The 16,523-nt window shown below is 45.4% G+C and overlaps 1 protein-coding gene across 1 annotated transcript in view; it reads left to right on the top strand.

The window, feature by feature from the left end:
• The window catches only part of LOC122941906 (oocyte zinc finger protein XlCOF6-like), a 31,124-nt gene extending 14,819 nt beyond the window's left edge, over positions 1–16,305 (top strand). Inside the window, exon 4 of the mRNA XM_044299403.1 lies at positions 13,163–16,305. Coding sequence (XP_044155338.1) covers positions 13,163–15,195 — 2,033 coding nt within the window. The 3' untranslated portion in view covers positions 15,196–16,305. The remainder of the gene's footprint in view (positions 1–13,162) is intronic.
• The last annotated feature ends 218 nt before the right edge of the window (positions 16,306–16,523 follow it).

Raw genomic sequence — 16,523 nt, 5'->3', positions numbered from 1 at the left:
GTCTCGGCGTGCGATTTACAGATCGGACCAGTATGTCTTTCTGCGGATCTGCCCTCAGACCCTCCGAAGGCCCTGAGCCCGGTAAGCCTCCTCCTAATGGGAGTAATTTTTTATTTTTATTTAACATCTCTCTGCTCACCCCTGCCATTTTAAGTTCACTGGGGTGAAGGCTCCTTTCACTGAAAAATTTTCCTTTATGAATACTGCCTAAAGGAATCTTTTTCTTGTAATTCTTAGGGAAAACCCAAGGTCGGAGAATCCTCTATTAAAAGGAAATGTTCCATCTGTAAAAAACAACTAGCAGGACACTCCAAAAAGACACTCTGCCAAAAATGTGCAGATAAAGTAATGTCAGAGGAAACGCCCTCTCTAGTGGACAGTTTAAGATCCATTATTAAAGAAGAAGTTTCATCAGCCTTCGAAACCAGGATAGCCTCCCTCCCTCATGCTCCCTCCACTTCAAAATCCATTCCAGAGAATCCTCTAGAAACTGAATTTGATTTGGATGAAGGCAAAGTATCCTCAGATTCAGATTCATCTGACAATAATTCTGTGAGGCCCCTCTGTTCAGTTGAAGATACTGACTCCTTATTAAAGACTATTAGAGCGACCTGTGTGAAGTTGGAACCCAATGTTCTTAAATTTCTAAAAGAAATACACCATTTGTTTGTGCTGCGTTTGTGCCGCAAAAATGAACGTTTGCACCGCTTTGGTTTCCGAGATATTGCGCGCTTGATTTGTTAAAACCTGGCCCACTTTCCACCCCATGTTCTTAAATTTCAAAAATAAATACACCTTTCGTTTGTGCTGCGTTTGTGCTGCAAAAATGAACGTTTGCGCCGCTTTGGTTACCGAGATATTGCGTGCTTGATTTCATGAAACCCCTCCCACTCCATGTTTTTAACCCTGACTCTAGACCCCCCAGGTGTGCTGCAGCTTGCCCCTTTCCCGCCCCCCCACAACTTTTTGGGGGGCCCAAGCATATTATTTTATTTTTTTCTGCGTACGCTGACTGTGGCCGGGACTCTTGGCGTCCGGCCACTGTTAGCGCATCGCACACCCCAACGCTGATCAACTTCGGACGGTTGATCAGCGAGTTTGAATAAAAAAAAAATAATTAAAATCTCATTTTGGGGCATTTTTTTATTTTTTTGTCTGTTAGGTTTAGGGTGAGTTTGCGAACACCCGTCCCCCCCACACACACGCACACCAAATAAAGTTTATCACGTACACACACACTCCCCTATGGCCCGCCAGATGTTCTCGGCTAAGGAGGCATATGCCCAGCTTGCCTCCGAGTCCGAGAGCCCCAGTGAGATCGACGATGACCCCACTTTCCTTTTTGTCATCCGCGTCCTCCTCATCATCTAGCGATGATGATGAGACTCCAAGGCGGCAAAGACACCGCCAGGCGTAGCAACGGCACCGCCATGCTAGGGACCCTGTGGCCCACACTAGTACGAGAAGCTCTGGGGCTCGTACTATTTTTCCGGCCCACCAGTTAAGTCCACCGGAGCCCCCTACCGGTGAACTTGTCTGGTATACCCAAGAGCGTTTTGGGCCTAGTCAAGAAACCTAGTGTCAGGCATTACTGGAGTGGGGACGTCCTCTACCAGACCCCATTTTACAATTATGCAGATAATGCAGCATGTCCCCCCCAAGGTGATCCTGCCTATGACTGCCTATACAAAATCAGGCCGGTCATCGATCACTTTGGGGCCAAATTTGTGCAGGTCTATGTACCTGGAAGGGAAATCGCGGTTGATGAGTCTCTTATTGCTTTCAAGGGGAGACTCATTATCCGCCAGTATGTTCCCTCTAAGCAGGAGAGGTATGGCGTGAAGCTGTACAAAGTTTGTGAGAGTACCTCAGGGTGCACTTACAAGTTTCGTGTGTACGAGGGGCGAGATTCCCGTATTCCACCCCCAGAATGTCCCCCCACTCTGGGTAATAACAAAAAATAGTAGTGGAATCGCACTCACTAGATCTCGAGGTCGTCCGGCATGCAACAGCCTACCTGGAGTCCAAGATTCATCAGGGCTCCTAAGTAACAAGTCCCAAGAAAGAAGATGGAGGCAGCATATCCGGTACAAAAATCCCTTTAATGGGAGCCGCCAAGGTGAACAAGCGTGCAACAGGTCGTGACGTTTCGGCTGATTCACCGCCTTTATCAAACACAATGTGAAATCTAAAAGTACCTGCTTAAATACATTAAAACACGCCCACTCACACAGGAGTGGCCAATAACACAATGAATAAAGTGCTGATGTCATCAAAGATGAGTCCTCTTGTGCTCCTACAAAGTGTCTAAGTATACACCCACCATGGTATAAGATCCATTGTCCCACATACCTTCATGGTGCACATGTTCCTAGGCGTCTCTTGGCAGCCAGCACGCATGTCCGGGGAGGTGGGGTCGCGCCACTGCATGACCAAATCTGGGTCACCTGATCGCGAGCGGCTCCGCCCTTGTGATCATCGCGTCATCTCAAACCTCCCATAGTATGCGCGCCGTTGCTAGGGACGCCTGTGAGCCGGTGTTGATGACGTGTGGATGTGAGTTGATCGCCCTCATCACGTGGAGGTGGGCGGACTGGCTCACAGGCGTCCCTCGCAACGGCGCGCATACTATGGGAGGTTCGAGATGACGCGATGATCACATGGGCGGAGCCGCTCGCGATCAGGTGACCCAGATTTGGTCATGCAGTGGCGTGACCCCTCCTCCCCGGACATGCGTGCTGGCTGCCAAGAGATGCCTAGGAACATGTGCGCCATGAAGGTATGTGGGGCAATGGATCTTATACCCATGGTGGGTGTATACTGACACTTTGTAGGCGCACAAGAGGACTCATCTTTGATGACATCAGCACTTTATTCATTGTGTTATTGGCCACTCCTGTGTGAGTGGGCGTGTTTTAATGTATTTAAGCAGGTACTTTTAGATTTTACATTGTGTTTGATAAAGGCTGTGAATTAGCCGAAACGTCACGACCTGTTGCACGCTTGTTCACCTTGGCGGCTCCCATTAAAGGGATTTTTGTACCGGATATGCTGCCTCCATCTTCTTTCTTGGTACCCCCCACTCTGGGTGTTAGCGGGAAACTTGTGTGGGACCTTATCGGTATATGGGAGGAGTTGATCTCCCTGATCAAGTCCTCAAGCCATACAATGCCATGCGCAAAACCCGGGCATGGTATAAAAAAAGTTGAGGTCTGCTTGGTGCAGGTTGCCTTGTACAACTCTTTTGTGCTGTTCCAGAGCGCTGGCAACACAGGGACATTCCTTCAGTTCTATGAGGCAGTCCTCAAGGACCTGATCTTTTCTGACCGGGAAAGAGCAGGCCAGAGTACCTCGGGAACTGGAGGCACCCGGATCGTCCCTGGCCAACACTTTCCAGGTGTGGTCCCCCATACTGGAAAGAAGGGCGGACCCAAAAAAGGTGCAGAGTGTGTCACAGGAGGGGGATACGGAAGGACACCACTACTCAGTGTGACACGTGCCCCGATCATCCGGGCCTCTGCATTATTGGTTGCTTCAGGGAGCACCACACTTCCATGGAGTACTAAATTTATGTTCCCCTTCCCCATTTTAGCCACTGACAGTCGGATAAAAAACTATAGTTCTCAGACTTAAGACACTAAAACAAAAAAAATAAAAAGCTGACAAATAAGGTATCGCCGCATCTGTAAGATTCTGCTCTATAAAAATGCCCCATGACCTAACCCCTCAGATGAACGGTGATGTAAGGTGACAAAAAACAACTTTCTTTGCACCATTTTTATTTTTCGACCATGTTCACCTGAGGGGTTAGGTCATGGGGTATTTTTATAGAGCAGATTCTCACGGACGCGGCGATACCTAATATGTCTACTTTTTTAATTTATTTTAGTTTTACTAAATATTTTTGATAAAATATTTTTTTGTTTTAGTGTCTCAAGTCTGAGAACCATAGTTTTTTATCCAATTGTCAGTGGCTAAATTGGGGAAGGGTAACATAAATTTAGTACTCCATGGAAGTGTGGTACTCCCTGAAGCAACCAATAATGCAGAGGCCCGGATGATCAGGCACGTGTCACACTGAGTAGTGGTGTCCTTCCGTATCAGCTTCCTGTGACACACTCTGCACCTTTTTTGGGTCCGCCCCTTCTTTCCAGTATGTGGGACCACACCTGGAAAGCGTTTGCCAGGGACGATCCGGGCGCCTCCAGTTCCCGAGGTACTCCGGCCTGCTCTTTCCCGATCAGAAAAGATCAGGTCCTTGAGGACTGCCTCATAGAACTGAAGGAATGTCCCTGTGTTGCCAGCGCTCCGGGACAGCACAAAAGAGTTGTACAAGGCAACCTGCACCAAGCAGACCGCAAATTTTTTGTACCATGCCCGGGTTTTGCGCATGGCTTTATATGGCTTGAGGACTTGATCAGATAGATCAACTCCTCCAATATACAAATTGCAGTCGACGATGCAATCGGGCTTGAGGACCATTGCCGCGGTACCTCGCACAGGGGTGATGCTGTTGCCCGTAAATTGTGGACAGTACAAGGACATCCCTCTTATCCTTATATCTGACCAGCAACAGGTTTCCACTGGTAAGGGGATGGGTCGCCCCCCTGGGGATAGGTACCTGGTGTCACGGCTGAGGATGGGGAAAACACTCAGCCGTGCGATGCCAGAAGATGTTACGCGCTGCTTGACCAGGACGACAGTATTAGGGAGCAGGTCACCTCCTATCGCGTCCCTAAACTGACCCTGACTCCTATCCATATGAGTCAACCCTGAAGGTGGGAGGACTCATACACCCGATGCCTAGGGGTCCCTACTAGCCCTCCGGATTGCCCTGGAACAAGGAGCAGGGTAAGACGACCTGTTCTTTCTGGACACGAATGAACAGGAGTCTCACTGGCCAAGCTGCAGGGAAAGGAACATAAACAGCCTATGGATATGGCAGGAGGCTGAAAAGCACTTCCACACCTACCTGCCACAGACACTCAGACATGATCCCGTGCAAGACAGCAAGTGTCCACACCCAAACACAAATGGACACAACACACACACAAACACACAGGAACCCAGATCCATAGGTGCATAACATAACAAAGTAAAACATCAAGTGGACATCAACATAAACCTAAGAGACACAGTTTGTTTATGACCACAAGGGTGGCCCCCACTGGCAGATGGAATGCACAGGAGGCTGCTCCAGCTAAGCATGGCTGAAGCAACCCACTGAGACATGCCAAACACAGAGGCTTTATAGGCCAAAGTGGCCACACCCACACAGACACACCCAGTGTCTCACACACACAGAAAGGGAGTTAACCCTTCCAGCACCAGGGAAGGGAAAACACCACTTAAAGGGGAAAGGGCACACAATACATAAATATCACACGCAACCGCATGCACAACATAGCAAGCTGCCATGACACAGCTCAGACTGCTATGCTGCCACATACACACTGTTGCCAGCGGCAACCACAGGTGAGGCAAATACCACAGCCCTCACCTGTGATTGACAACCAAACCAAAGACCGCTGACAACCGCATGCGGTTCAGGAGTCACGGCCATAACCATGGCCGTGACACCTGGAGGGGGTGGGTAGGGAGGCTCCGTTGATTTTTCCGCACGATCCCACAAGCGGACGTGGATCTGGCGGCGAGGGACTGGAACACGGGGATACTAGTATAAAAGTTATCCACGTACAGGTGGTAACCCCTATCTAGCAGTGGGTGCATAGGGTCCCACACAAGTTTCCCGCTAACACCCAGAGTGGGGGGACATTCTGAGGGTGGAATACGGGAATCTCGCCCCTCGTACACACAAAACTTGTACTGTAAGTGTACCCTGAGGTACTCTCACAAAGTTTGTACAGCTTCACGCCATACCTCCCCCGCTTAGAGGGAATATACTGGCGGAAAATGAGTCTCCCCTTGAAAGCAATGAGAGACTCATCAACCGTGACCTCTCTTCCAGGTACATAGGCCTGCACATATTTGGCCCCAAAGTGATCGATGACCGGCCTGATTTTGTACAGGCGGTCATAGGCAGGATCACATTGGGGGGACATGCTGCATTATCTGCATAATCCAGATGGCCTCAAACCGGGTATGTGTCATGGCCGTACTGTAAAGTGGGGTCTGGTAGAGGACGTCCCCACTCCAGTAATGCCTGACACTAGGTTTGTTGACTAGGCCCATATGCTGCACGAGACCCCAAAATGTCCTCATCTTGGCTGCACAGACCGGAGTCCAGCCACCGGTCCTAGCCAAAAAGGAGCCCGGATGTTGAGCAATGAACTGTGGGGCGTACAGGTTCGTCTGCTCCAACATCAGATTCACAAAGGCGTCACTAAAAAAAAAGACTAAAGTAGTCGTATTCAGTGAAACCCACTGTGGAAGTCTGGATTCCTGGTTGGCCTACAAAATCAGGAATCACGGGCTCCAAACGCTCTTGGGTATACCAGACAAGTTCACCGGTAGGGGGCTCCGGTGGACTTAACTGGTGGGCTGGAAAACTAGTATGAGCCCCAGAGCTTCTCGTACTAGTGTGGGCCACAGGGTCCCTAGCATGGTGTTCCCCTTGCTCCACCGCCTTGGGGTCCCATCATCATTGCTAGATGATGAGGAGGATGCGGATGACAAAAGGAAAGTGGGGTCATCCTCGTCCTCACTGGGGCTCTCGGACTCGGAGGCAAGCTGGGCATATGCCTCCTTAGCCGAGAACATCCGGCGGGCCATAGGGGAGTGTGTGCATGCGTGATAAACTTTATTTGGTGTGCGTGTGGGGGGGGACGGGTGTTCACGAACTTACCCTAAACCTAACAGACAAAAAAAAAAGTCCGAAGTTGATCAGCGGTGGGGTGTGCGATGCGCTAACAGTGGCCGGTCGCTAAGAGTCCCGGCCACAGTCAGCGTATGCAGAAAAATATAAAATAATATGCTTGTGCCCCAAAATAAGTTGGGGGGGGGGCGGGAGGGGGGCAAGTTGCATCACACCTAGGGGGTTAGAGTCGGGGTTAAACCATGGGGTGGAAAGTGGGAGGGGTTTAATAAAATCAAGCACGCAATATCTCGGAAACCAAAGCGGCGCAAACGTTCATTTTTGCAGCACAAACCAGCACAAATGAATGGTGTATTTATTTTTGAAATTTAAGAAGATGGGGTGGAAAGTGGGCGGGGTTTTAGCAAATCAAGCGCGCAATATCTCGGAAACCAAAGCGGCGCAAACATTAATTTTTGCGGCACAAACCAGCACAAACGAATGGTGTATTTATTTTTGAAATTTAAAAACATAAGGTGGAAAGTGGGCGGGGTTTCAGCAAATCAAACGCGCAATGTCTCGGAAACCAAAGCGGCGCACCTGTTCATTTTTGCAGCACAAACCAGCACAAACGAATGGTGTATTTCTTTTTGAAATGTAAAAAACGTGGGGTGGAAAATGGGCAGGGTTTCAGCAAATCAAACGCGCAATATCTCAGAAACCAAAGCGGTGCAAATGTTCATTTTTGCAGCACAAACCAGCACAAACGAATGGTGTATTTCCTTTTGAAATTTAAGAACATGGGGTGCCAAATTCACACAGGTATTAGAGCGGCCATGAATATTAAGCAAATTAAAGAACCTCAATCCATCCAAGATCACATGTTTAGGGGTCTGGCAGACAAAAAAAGACAAGTTTTTCTGGTACATGAAAATATTAAAAAATTAATTGCTAATGAATGGAAAGACCCGGAGAAAAGATCAGGAGTCTCCAGGGTTTTTAAACGCAAGTACCCCTTCAGCGAATCGGACTCCGCTCACTGGGATAAAACCCCACGAGTCGATGCCCCAGTCTCCAGGATTTCAAAAAAGTCCTCACTTCCCTTTGAAGATGTGGGACTCTTAAGAGAGCCCATGGACAAAAAATGTGAGTCAATCCTTAAGAAATCCTGGGACACTTGCACCGATATGTTATGGCCCAGCATTGTGGCTACTTGTTCTGCCAGGACCCTCTCAATGTGGCTTGCCCAGTTAGAAGAGCATCTGCTTGCGTGTATTCCTACGGAAGACATTCTAGCCTCCCTCCCCGTCCTTAAGCAGGCCACTAGTTTTCTGTCAGACGCCTCTGCTGATCTGGTAAAGCTATCAGCCTGATCGGCCGCCTTGGCTAATTCAGCCAGGAGGTCTATATGGCTAAGGTCAGGGGATAACACCTCTATGAACAAACTATGTAGTATCCCCTGCGAAGGAGACAGGCTCTTTGGCTCCATCCTGGATGATATTCTGGACAAAGCCTCAGACAGGAAAAAAGGGTTTCCATCAGAAGCTAGATTCTTCCATAACCGCCGGTCCTTTCGTCCCCAAAAGAAAGGTAGACCAGACCACAGGAAAAGGGAAAGTTCGGGTACATTGGAACCATCCAGGGGCAGAGGAAGAGGATTTCTCTTCAACCCGGACAAATCTTCCAAGCAACCCGGACAATGACGCCAGCAGCCGGTAGAAGGAAGACTCCAAAAGTTTCTCCCAGCCTGGGGAAAAATTGCTAAATCTCTGGGTCTTGGATCTGATTTCTTCAGGGTACAAAATAGAGTTCGCTTCCCCTCCACCAAAAAGATTCTACATAAACAAGAAACTGCAAAAAAGATCAATCCCTTCTAAAAGTACAGATTCAGTCCTTGCTCTTAAAACAGGCAGTGACAACAGTGCCCCAGGATCAGGAAGGGGAAGGCTTCTATTCATCGGTCTTTCTGGTGAAAAAAATGAACTGCTCCTACAGGGCAATTATAAACCTAAGAGACCTAAACAGACCTGTTTCCTACAAAAAATTCTAAATGGAAGCAATAAAATCCACTATCAACCTATTGTATTAAAACTGTTATATGGTGACGCTCGACATGGCCGACGCCTACTATCACGTCCCCATCTACAAAGAACATCAAAAGTATTTGAGGTTTGCAATCTCTCTGGGCAGCCGTCTTGTTCATCTTCAATTCCAGGTACTTCCATTCGGCATCTCATCCGCCCCTCGGGTGTTCACGAAAGTCATGGCGGAAGTATCGGCTTACGTCCATCAGCAGAAGATCCTGTTCATCCCCCTATCTGGACGACTTCCTGATAGCTGCTTATTCTCCGGAAAACCTTCTCAGCGATTTACAGGTAGTCAAAAACACACTTCATTCCCTGGGGTGGATATTAAACCTAGAAAAATCAGATCTCTTTCCTACCCAGAGGAAAGAATTTCTAGGAGTTCTCCTGGATTCCTGGGTAATAACATCTTTTCTCCCAGAGGAAAAAATTCAGGACCTGAGGTTAAGAATCCTGTCATTCAAGTCGTTACCGAAAGTCTCCTTCAGACAAATTATGGCTGTCCTGGGGCTGATGACTTCAACCATTCCCTCCGTCAAATGGGCACAGTTCCACAGCAGACCTCTACAAAAATGTATTTTTATCAACCTGGAACAAAAGCTCCCTTTTGCTGGACAGGAAAGTGTCACTCTTGTTTCGGATCAGAACGACCCTGGTGGTTAAAGAAGGATCACTTGGCTCAAGGAGTCCATTGGAGACCACAGAACCCAATTGTGATTACCACTGACGCGAGCAATTTAGGTTGGGGAGCTCATTGCGGAGACCTGGTTGTACAGGGAGTTTGGAAACAGTCGGACCTTCCCATGTCTTCAAACTTGAGGGAACTTCAAGCAATTTTCCTGGCCCTAAAGGCTTTTTCATCAGCCATACATCGAAAAGACGTAAAGATTTTATCGGACAACAGTCTAGAAGTGGCCTTTGTAAACAAGCAGGGGGGGCACGAGAAGCAAAAACCTCAATCATACATCTTACCTTTTGTTCTCCTGGGCACAGGTCTGGGTAAACTCTATTTCGGCGGTCCATCTCGGAGGAAAAGAGAATCAGCTGGCAGACTACCTGATAACCCCTAAAGTCAGGAGAATGGTCCCTGAACAAGAGGGTCTTCCAACTTCTGTGCGAAAAATACGGCACTCCAACCCTGAATCTGTTTGCCTCGAAATCGAACAGGTAGATCAATTATTTTCCCTGTCCTTTCGGGACAACCCAAACGGGGTGGATGCATTCTCGATCCCTTGGCCAACAGGCCTACTATATGCCTACCCCCTATATCTCTAATCCCCAGAACCCTAGCCAAAATAATGGAGGACAGATGCGACATAAATAATCCTGGTAGCCCCATTCTGGCCAAGAAGGACTTGGTTTCCCCTCTTGTTAAGCCTAGCAAAAGGGGACTTCTGGACGCTTCCTCGGATCCCGGATCTTCTTCTTCAGGGCCCTGTTCATCATCCGGATGTCTGGCAACTGAATATGACTGCCTGGAGACTGAGCCTTCCCTCCTAAGAGCTAGGGGTCTTTCAGATGCGGTAATCAACACTCTGTTGTACAGCCGTAAGCCGATCACCTCAAAAATCTACCTTAGGATCTGGAAAGCCTTTCTGCAATTTTCAGAGCATTGTTGAGATCCTTCAAAGAAACCAGAAATTAAAACAATCCTAGAATTTCTGCAGAAAGGTCTTGAGAGCGGTTTAATAGTTAGTACTCTGAAAGTTCAGATAGCAGCCCTTAGTGCCTTTTTGGACTCTAAGCTAGCTGAGGTGCCTCTGATTCTCTGGTGTTTCTTTATGGTTGGAACCTACAGTCAGAACCATGGTTCCTCAATGGGACCTTAACCTGGTCCTTTTCTGTTCTAGTGGACCCTCCTTTTGAACCCCTCTCAGAGATACCTCTTAGCCTGCTCTCCATGAAACCACCTTCCTAATTGCCATCACCTCTGCTAGAAGAATAGGCAAAATCCAAGCCTTGTCCTGTCTCCCACCATACTTGACAGTAGACAAGAAAAAAGACAAAAAACACAGCGCCTCATGTGTGGTACCGCCTTATAGATAATATAATATTGTGGTGCGTATTTCATTTACCGGAATTTGTTGTGAGGAGTCACAACAGCTGTATGTGTCTTAGCTGGTATCTCTCCCCACCAGCATCAGGGAATGTCGTGCTGCTGCCTGGGTCTCTTCCTGTCTCAATAGTTCCAGGGAAGTAGGTATGCAGAAAATCATAAAAATATCAGACCACTATCCGGCGCTGCAGGCATAGAAATCAGTCCTTAGGATGAATAATATTCTTTTTATTAAAGTCAACGCGTTTCAAGGGCGAAGTGCCCCCTTCGTCAGGACAATATACAGAATCTGTATATTGTCCTGACGAAGGGGGCACTTCGCCCTTGAAACGCGTTGACTTTAATAAAAATAATATTATTCATCCTAAGGACTAATTTCTATGCCTGCAGCGCCGGATAGTGGTCTGATATTTTTATGATTTTCTTCATACCATACTTGACAGTGCTAGACGACAGGATAATATTAAAACATGAACCCTCTTCTCTTCCTAAAGTGTTCTCTAAATTTCACTGCGACCAACAGATCTATTTGCCTACCTTCTGTCCACAGGCCAAGACTGAAAAGGAAGCCAAATTCCATAACTTGGACGTTGGAAGATGTGTCCTGGCCTACCTAGAAGCGACAAGGGACTTTAGAAAGTCTAGCCGCCTACTGATCCAATTTGCAGGGAAAAATAAGGGCCTAGGGGCCTCTAAAATGACTATCTCTCATTGGATAAAAACTGTTATTTACCAGGCATACAAAGAAAAAGGTTTTTCTCCTCCATCTCGGCTAACGGCCCATTCTACCAGGCCTGTCTCTACCTCCTAGGCGGAAAATTCTTCCGCCTCTCTGAGTTAAATATGTCAGATGGCCACCTGGTCTGGCCCAAACACCTTTTTCAAGCACTATAGGCTGGACATTGCCTCCAACAGGGACCTCTCTTTTGGACGCAAGGTTCTGTCTGCGGTGGTCCCACCTTAGGGGGCTTGATGAATTCTCTGTTAATCCTCCTGCTTAGTACCATTGGGGAGGCGTATGGAAAAGATGATAATTACTTACCGGTAATTAGATTTTCCATTTAGCCTCCACAATGGCACTGGAATTTCTCACCCTTATGATTTCTTATGCCAATTTTCGATGTACCTTAACTAGTTTTGCATGGTGCTCTGTTTCTTTTTCTTTAATAAACTCTTATGTTCAGCATCATCTTTGAGTTACTCGGATACTTAATAGAGAAGGAACATGGGAGGATGCTTTTAAAGGTTGGTTCTCCACGTTGTTTCCTGTCCCTGGGAGGCGGGGTAACCCTCCTGCTTAGTGCCGTTGTGGAGGGAAAATCTAATTATCGGTAAGTAATTATCATCTTTCTATGTTAGAAAGTATATTATATGTATATTACACCCCTCAGTATGTCACATCTATCGATAGCACACCTATACCAGTCTTTAAAAGGACTTTTGTGGTCCTATTAACAAGATTTTGGTGTCCCTAACAGTCTGCCTCTGCTCCACACAGCAACCTCTCCCTACACTGGCAAAAGACTGAATGTAAAATGGCAGCCAGATCAGGTTTATTTATAAGGTAGGGGGTATGTCCATGTGCTGAAACGTTTCAATTGGCTGTCCTGTACCACCTAATGGATGTGTCATGGGTCGAAGTTCTTCACAATGTAAATAAAAATAATAATATGGCGGGCGCGAATATCGCCATATGTTCTCTTGTTTGGCGAATCGCGAACGCGCAGTTTGCAGCAAAACGACCACCGGGCGAACCGCAAGGCCATCTCTAGGCATAAATACAGTTTGAAGACAAAGGCGAATCGCGAACGCGCAGTTTGCAGCAAAACGACCACCGGGCGAACCGCAAGGCCATCTCTAGGCATAAATACAGTTTGAAGACAACAAGGGGGCATTCTCCTGAGGATACTAAACAGGAATTTTACTGTGAAAGGGACTCTTAGGGTAGATTACTATGGTGTGGGGAACTAAGGGGAAATTCAGCGCCTCTTGTCCAGCGCTAGGAAATGTTTTATTTATATGTATTTAAAATGACTGGGTGAAGGTTGCAGGGAATTTGCTCAAGGTGGGAGCTAACCTGGCCTAGTTATGCCCCTCAGTCTACTGTTAGATCATGATCTATTTGGCCACCACTGTTTTAGTCAGTTAATTCTTGGATTTTGTGCCATGCCTTTATGTAGATTTTTATTACTAAAATGTAATAAAAATTTCTATAGAATATTTTGGTATATTATTATTCAATAATAAAATGTCTTTTGTTATTGGCAGATGACTGTACAAGGAACTTAGAGAAACATTTGGTATCTTTGGATTTTGAAGTAGATGACTGTGGTATCACACGAGATACATTTGAAGAGCATGCCAATATCCAAGATATATCTAAATCCAATCACAGCAACAATGCATCATTTGATTCTTTTAAACAGGTCCGATCTTCTGATTCATCACAGACTGTAACACAGAATAAAAGTCACAGAAGAAGTGCTAAACATCCAACAGCACACGTAGAAGAAAAGCCATTTTCATGTTCAGAATGTGGCAAACGTTTTACCAATAATTCAGATCTTGTTAAACATCAGAGAATTCACAGAGGAGAGAAGCCATTTTCATGCTCAGAATGTAGTAAGCGTTTTACTCAGAAATCATATCTTGTTGTACATCAGAGAGTTCACACCGGGGAGAAGCCATTTTCATGTTCAGAATGTGGTAAAAGTTTCAACCATAAATCACCTCTTGTTATACACGAGAGAACTCACACAGGGGAGAAGCCATTTTCATGTTCAGAATGTGGGAAATGTTTTACCAATAATTCAGATCTTGTTACACATCAGAGAATTCACAGTGGAGAGAAGCCATTTTCATGCTCAGAATGTAGTAAGCGTTTTACTCACAAATCATATCTTGTTGTACATCAGAGAATTCACACTGGGGAGAAGCCATTTTCATGTTCAGAATGTGGGAAATGTTTTAACCAGAAATCAGCTCTTGTTACACATCAAAAAACTCACAGAGAAGAGAGGCCATTTTCATGTTCAGAATGTGGAAAACGTTTTACCAATAATTCAGATCTTGTTAAACATCAGAGAATTCACAGAGGAGAGAAGCCATTTTCATGCTCAGAATGTAGTAAGCGTTTTACTCAGAAATCACATCTTGTTGTACATCAGAGAGTTCACACCGGGGAGAAGCCATTTTCATGTTCAGAATGTGGTAAAAGTTTCAACCATAAATCACCTCTTGTTATACACGAGAGAACTCACACAGGGGAGAAGCCATTTTCATGTTCAGAATGTGGGAAATGTTTTACCAATAATTCAGATCTTGTTACACATCAGAGAATTCACAGTGGAGAGAAGCCATTTTCATGCTCAGAATGTAGTAAGCGTTTTACTCACAAATCATATCTTGTTGTACATCAGAGAATTCACACTGGGGAGAAGCCATTTTCATGTTCAGAATGTGGGAAATGTTTTAACCAGAAATCAGCTCTTGTTTCACATCAAAAAACTCACAGAGAAGAGAGGCCATTTTCATGTTCAGAATGTGGAAAATGTTTTAAGCATAAATCAATTCTTGATAAACATCAAGAAACTCACAGAGAAGAGAAGCCATTTTCATGCTCAGAATGTAGTAAGAGTTTTACTCGCAAATCATATCTTGTTTTACATCAGAGAAATCACACAGAGGAGAGGCCATTTTCATGTTCAGAATGTGGAAAATGTTTTAAGCAGAAATCAACTCTCTTTTCACATAAAAAAACTCACACAGAGGAGAGGCCATTTTCATGTTCCGAATGTGGAAAATGTTTTAAGCAGAAATCGTATCTTGTTGTACATCAGAGATTTCACACCGGGGAGAAGCCATTTTCATGTTCAGAATGTGGAAAATATTTTAGGCTGAAATCGGCTCTTGTTGTACATCAGAGAATTCACACCGGGGAGAAACCATTTTCATGTTCAGAATGTGGGAAATGTTCTAGCAATAGTTCAGAGCTTGTTGTACATCATAGAACTCACACAGGAGAGAAGCCATTTTCATGCTCGGAATGTGGGAAATGTTTTAAGCATAAAAATGCTCTTGTTACGCATCAGAGAATTCACACAGGAGAGAAGCCATATCCATGTTCAGAATGCGGTGAATGTTTTAAGCAGCTTTCAGCTCTTGTTTTCCATCAGAGAGTTCACACAGGGGAGAAGCCATTTTCATGCTCAGGATGTGGAAAATGTTTTAAGCAGAAATCAGCTCTGGTTACACATAAAAAAACTCACAGACAGAAGCAATCTCCATGCTTAGCCCTTTAGTGACCTCCTTTATGTTTTGTTGTTTTTTTAATTCTTTTTATTGAAACATTTTACATTTTTAAAACAGGGACAGAAATGAAAAAAGGGGAGGGAAATATACCAAGTTTTCTGGAATTATACATCGTTTGAAATAGTCCATCTATATATAAAATTGGTTTCTAGCAATCATCATATTAGAAAATATAATAATAGTATGATAAAGAAAAGACATGAAAAGGGGAGGGAAAGGGAAGGTTAAGTTTGAAGAGCGCCCAAAGTACCTTTTAAAGAGGAGATTAGGTATGAGGAGGTATACTGGAATGGTTTGACTATCTCTGAGATTTCAGAGGGGATGAAATGTGTGGTCAGAAAAGTCTTCCATTTTCGGAAGAATTTAGTAGCAGAGCTCTCTTTGTGCCTTTTTGCCTCAATCTGATCATACCTGAACAGTATATTCAGTTGTGAAATCACTGTTGATATGTCTGGCATTAAGCTGGAGAGCCAGTGGTGTAATACTACTCTCTTGGCCACCAGCAATATCGAGTGGAGGAAGAGAGGAAAATTTTGAGGGCGAGTAGCTTGGTGTGTTGGAAATATAGTAAAACAATATGAATATAGTAAAACAACAATGTTCGAGGGGGAGATTGATCGACCAGTATGTCCTGACATATACTATCAGACTTTCCCAAAATATTGAGACCTGAGGGCATGACCATATGCCATGCCAAAAATCTTACGCCAGCTTTTTACATTTGGAGAAAAAGTAAAGAGCGAGGATTAATCAGATCTTAGGAAATGATTTATCCGAAAGAAAAGAAGAACTTGAGGTGCCAGTGGAGTAGAAATGTTAGTGGTGGGTATACCACTTGGTACATAGTTGCATAGTATATAAGGCCGGAAAAAAAATATTTGTCCAACCAGTTCGGCCTGTTATCCTGCAAGTTGATCCAGAGGCAAAAGGCAAAAAACACCTGTGAGGTAGGTGGAAGCCAATTTTCCCCACTTAAGAGGAAACAAAAATAAGAATAACTCCCGATCAACGACCAATCTCTAGTAGCTATAGCCTGTAATATTATTACACTCCAGAAATACATCCAGGCCCCTCTTGAACTCTTTTAGTGACTAACTAACCCTAACCATCACCACCTCCTCAGGCAGTGAGTTCCATAGTCTCACTGCTCTTACCATAAAGAAGCCTCTTCTTTGCTTGTGTACAAACCTTCTTTCCTCCAGACGCAGAGGATGTCCCCTAGTCGCAGTCCCAGTCCTGGGGATAAATAGATGATGGGAGAGATCTCTGTACTGACTCCTGATATATTTATACATAGTTATTAGATCTCCCCTCAGTC

Source organism: Bufo gargarizans, chromosome 6 (assembly GCF_014858855.1).
Source record: "Bufo gargarizans isolate SCDJY-AF-19 chromosome 6, ASM1485885v1, whole genome shotgun sequence".
Taxonomy (NCBI): Eukaryota; Metazoa; Chordata; class Amphibia; order Anura; family Bufonidae; genus Bufo; species Bufo gargarizans.
This window is presented reverse-complemented; position numbering and strand designations above follow the sequence as displayed.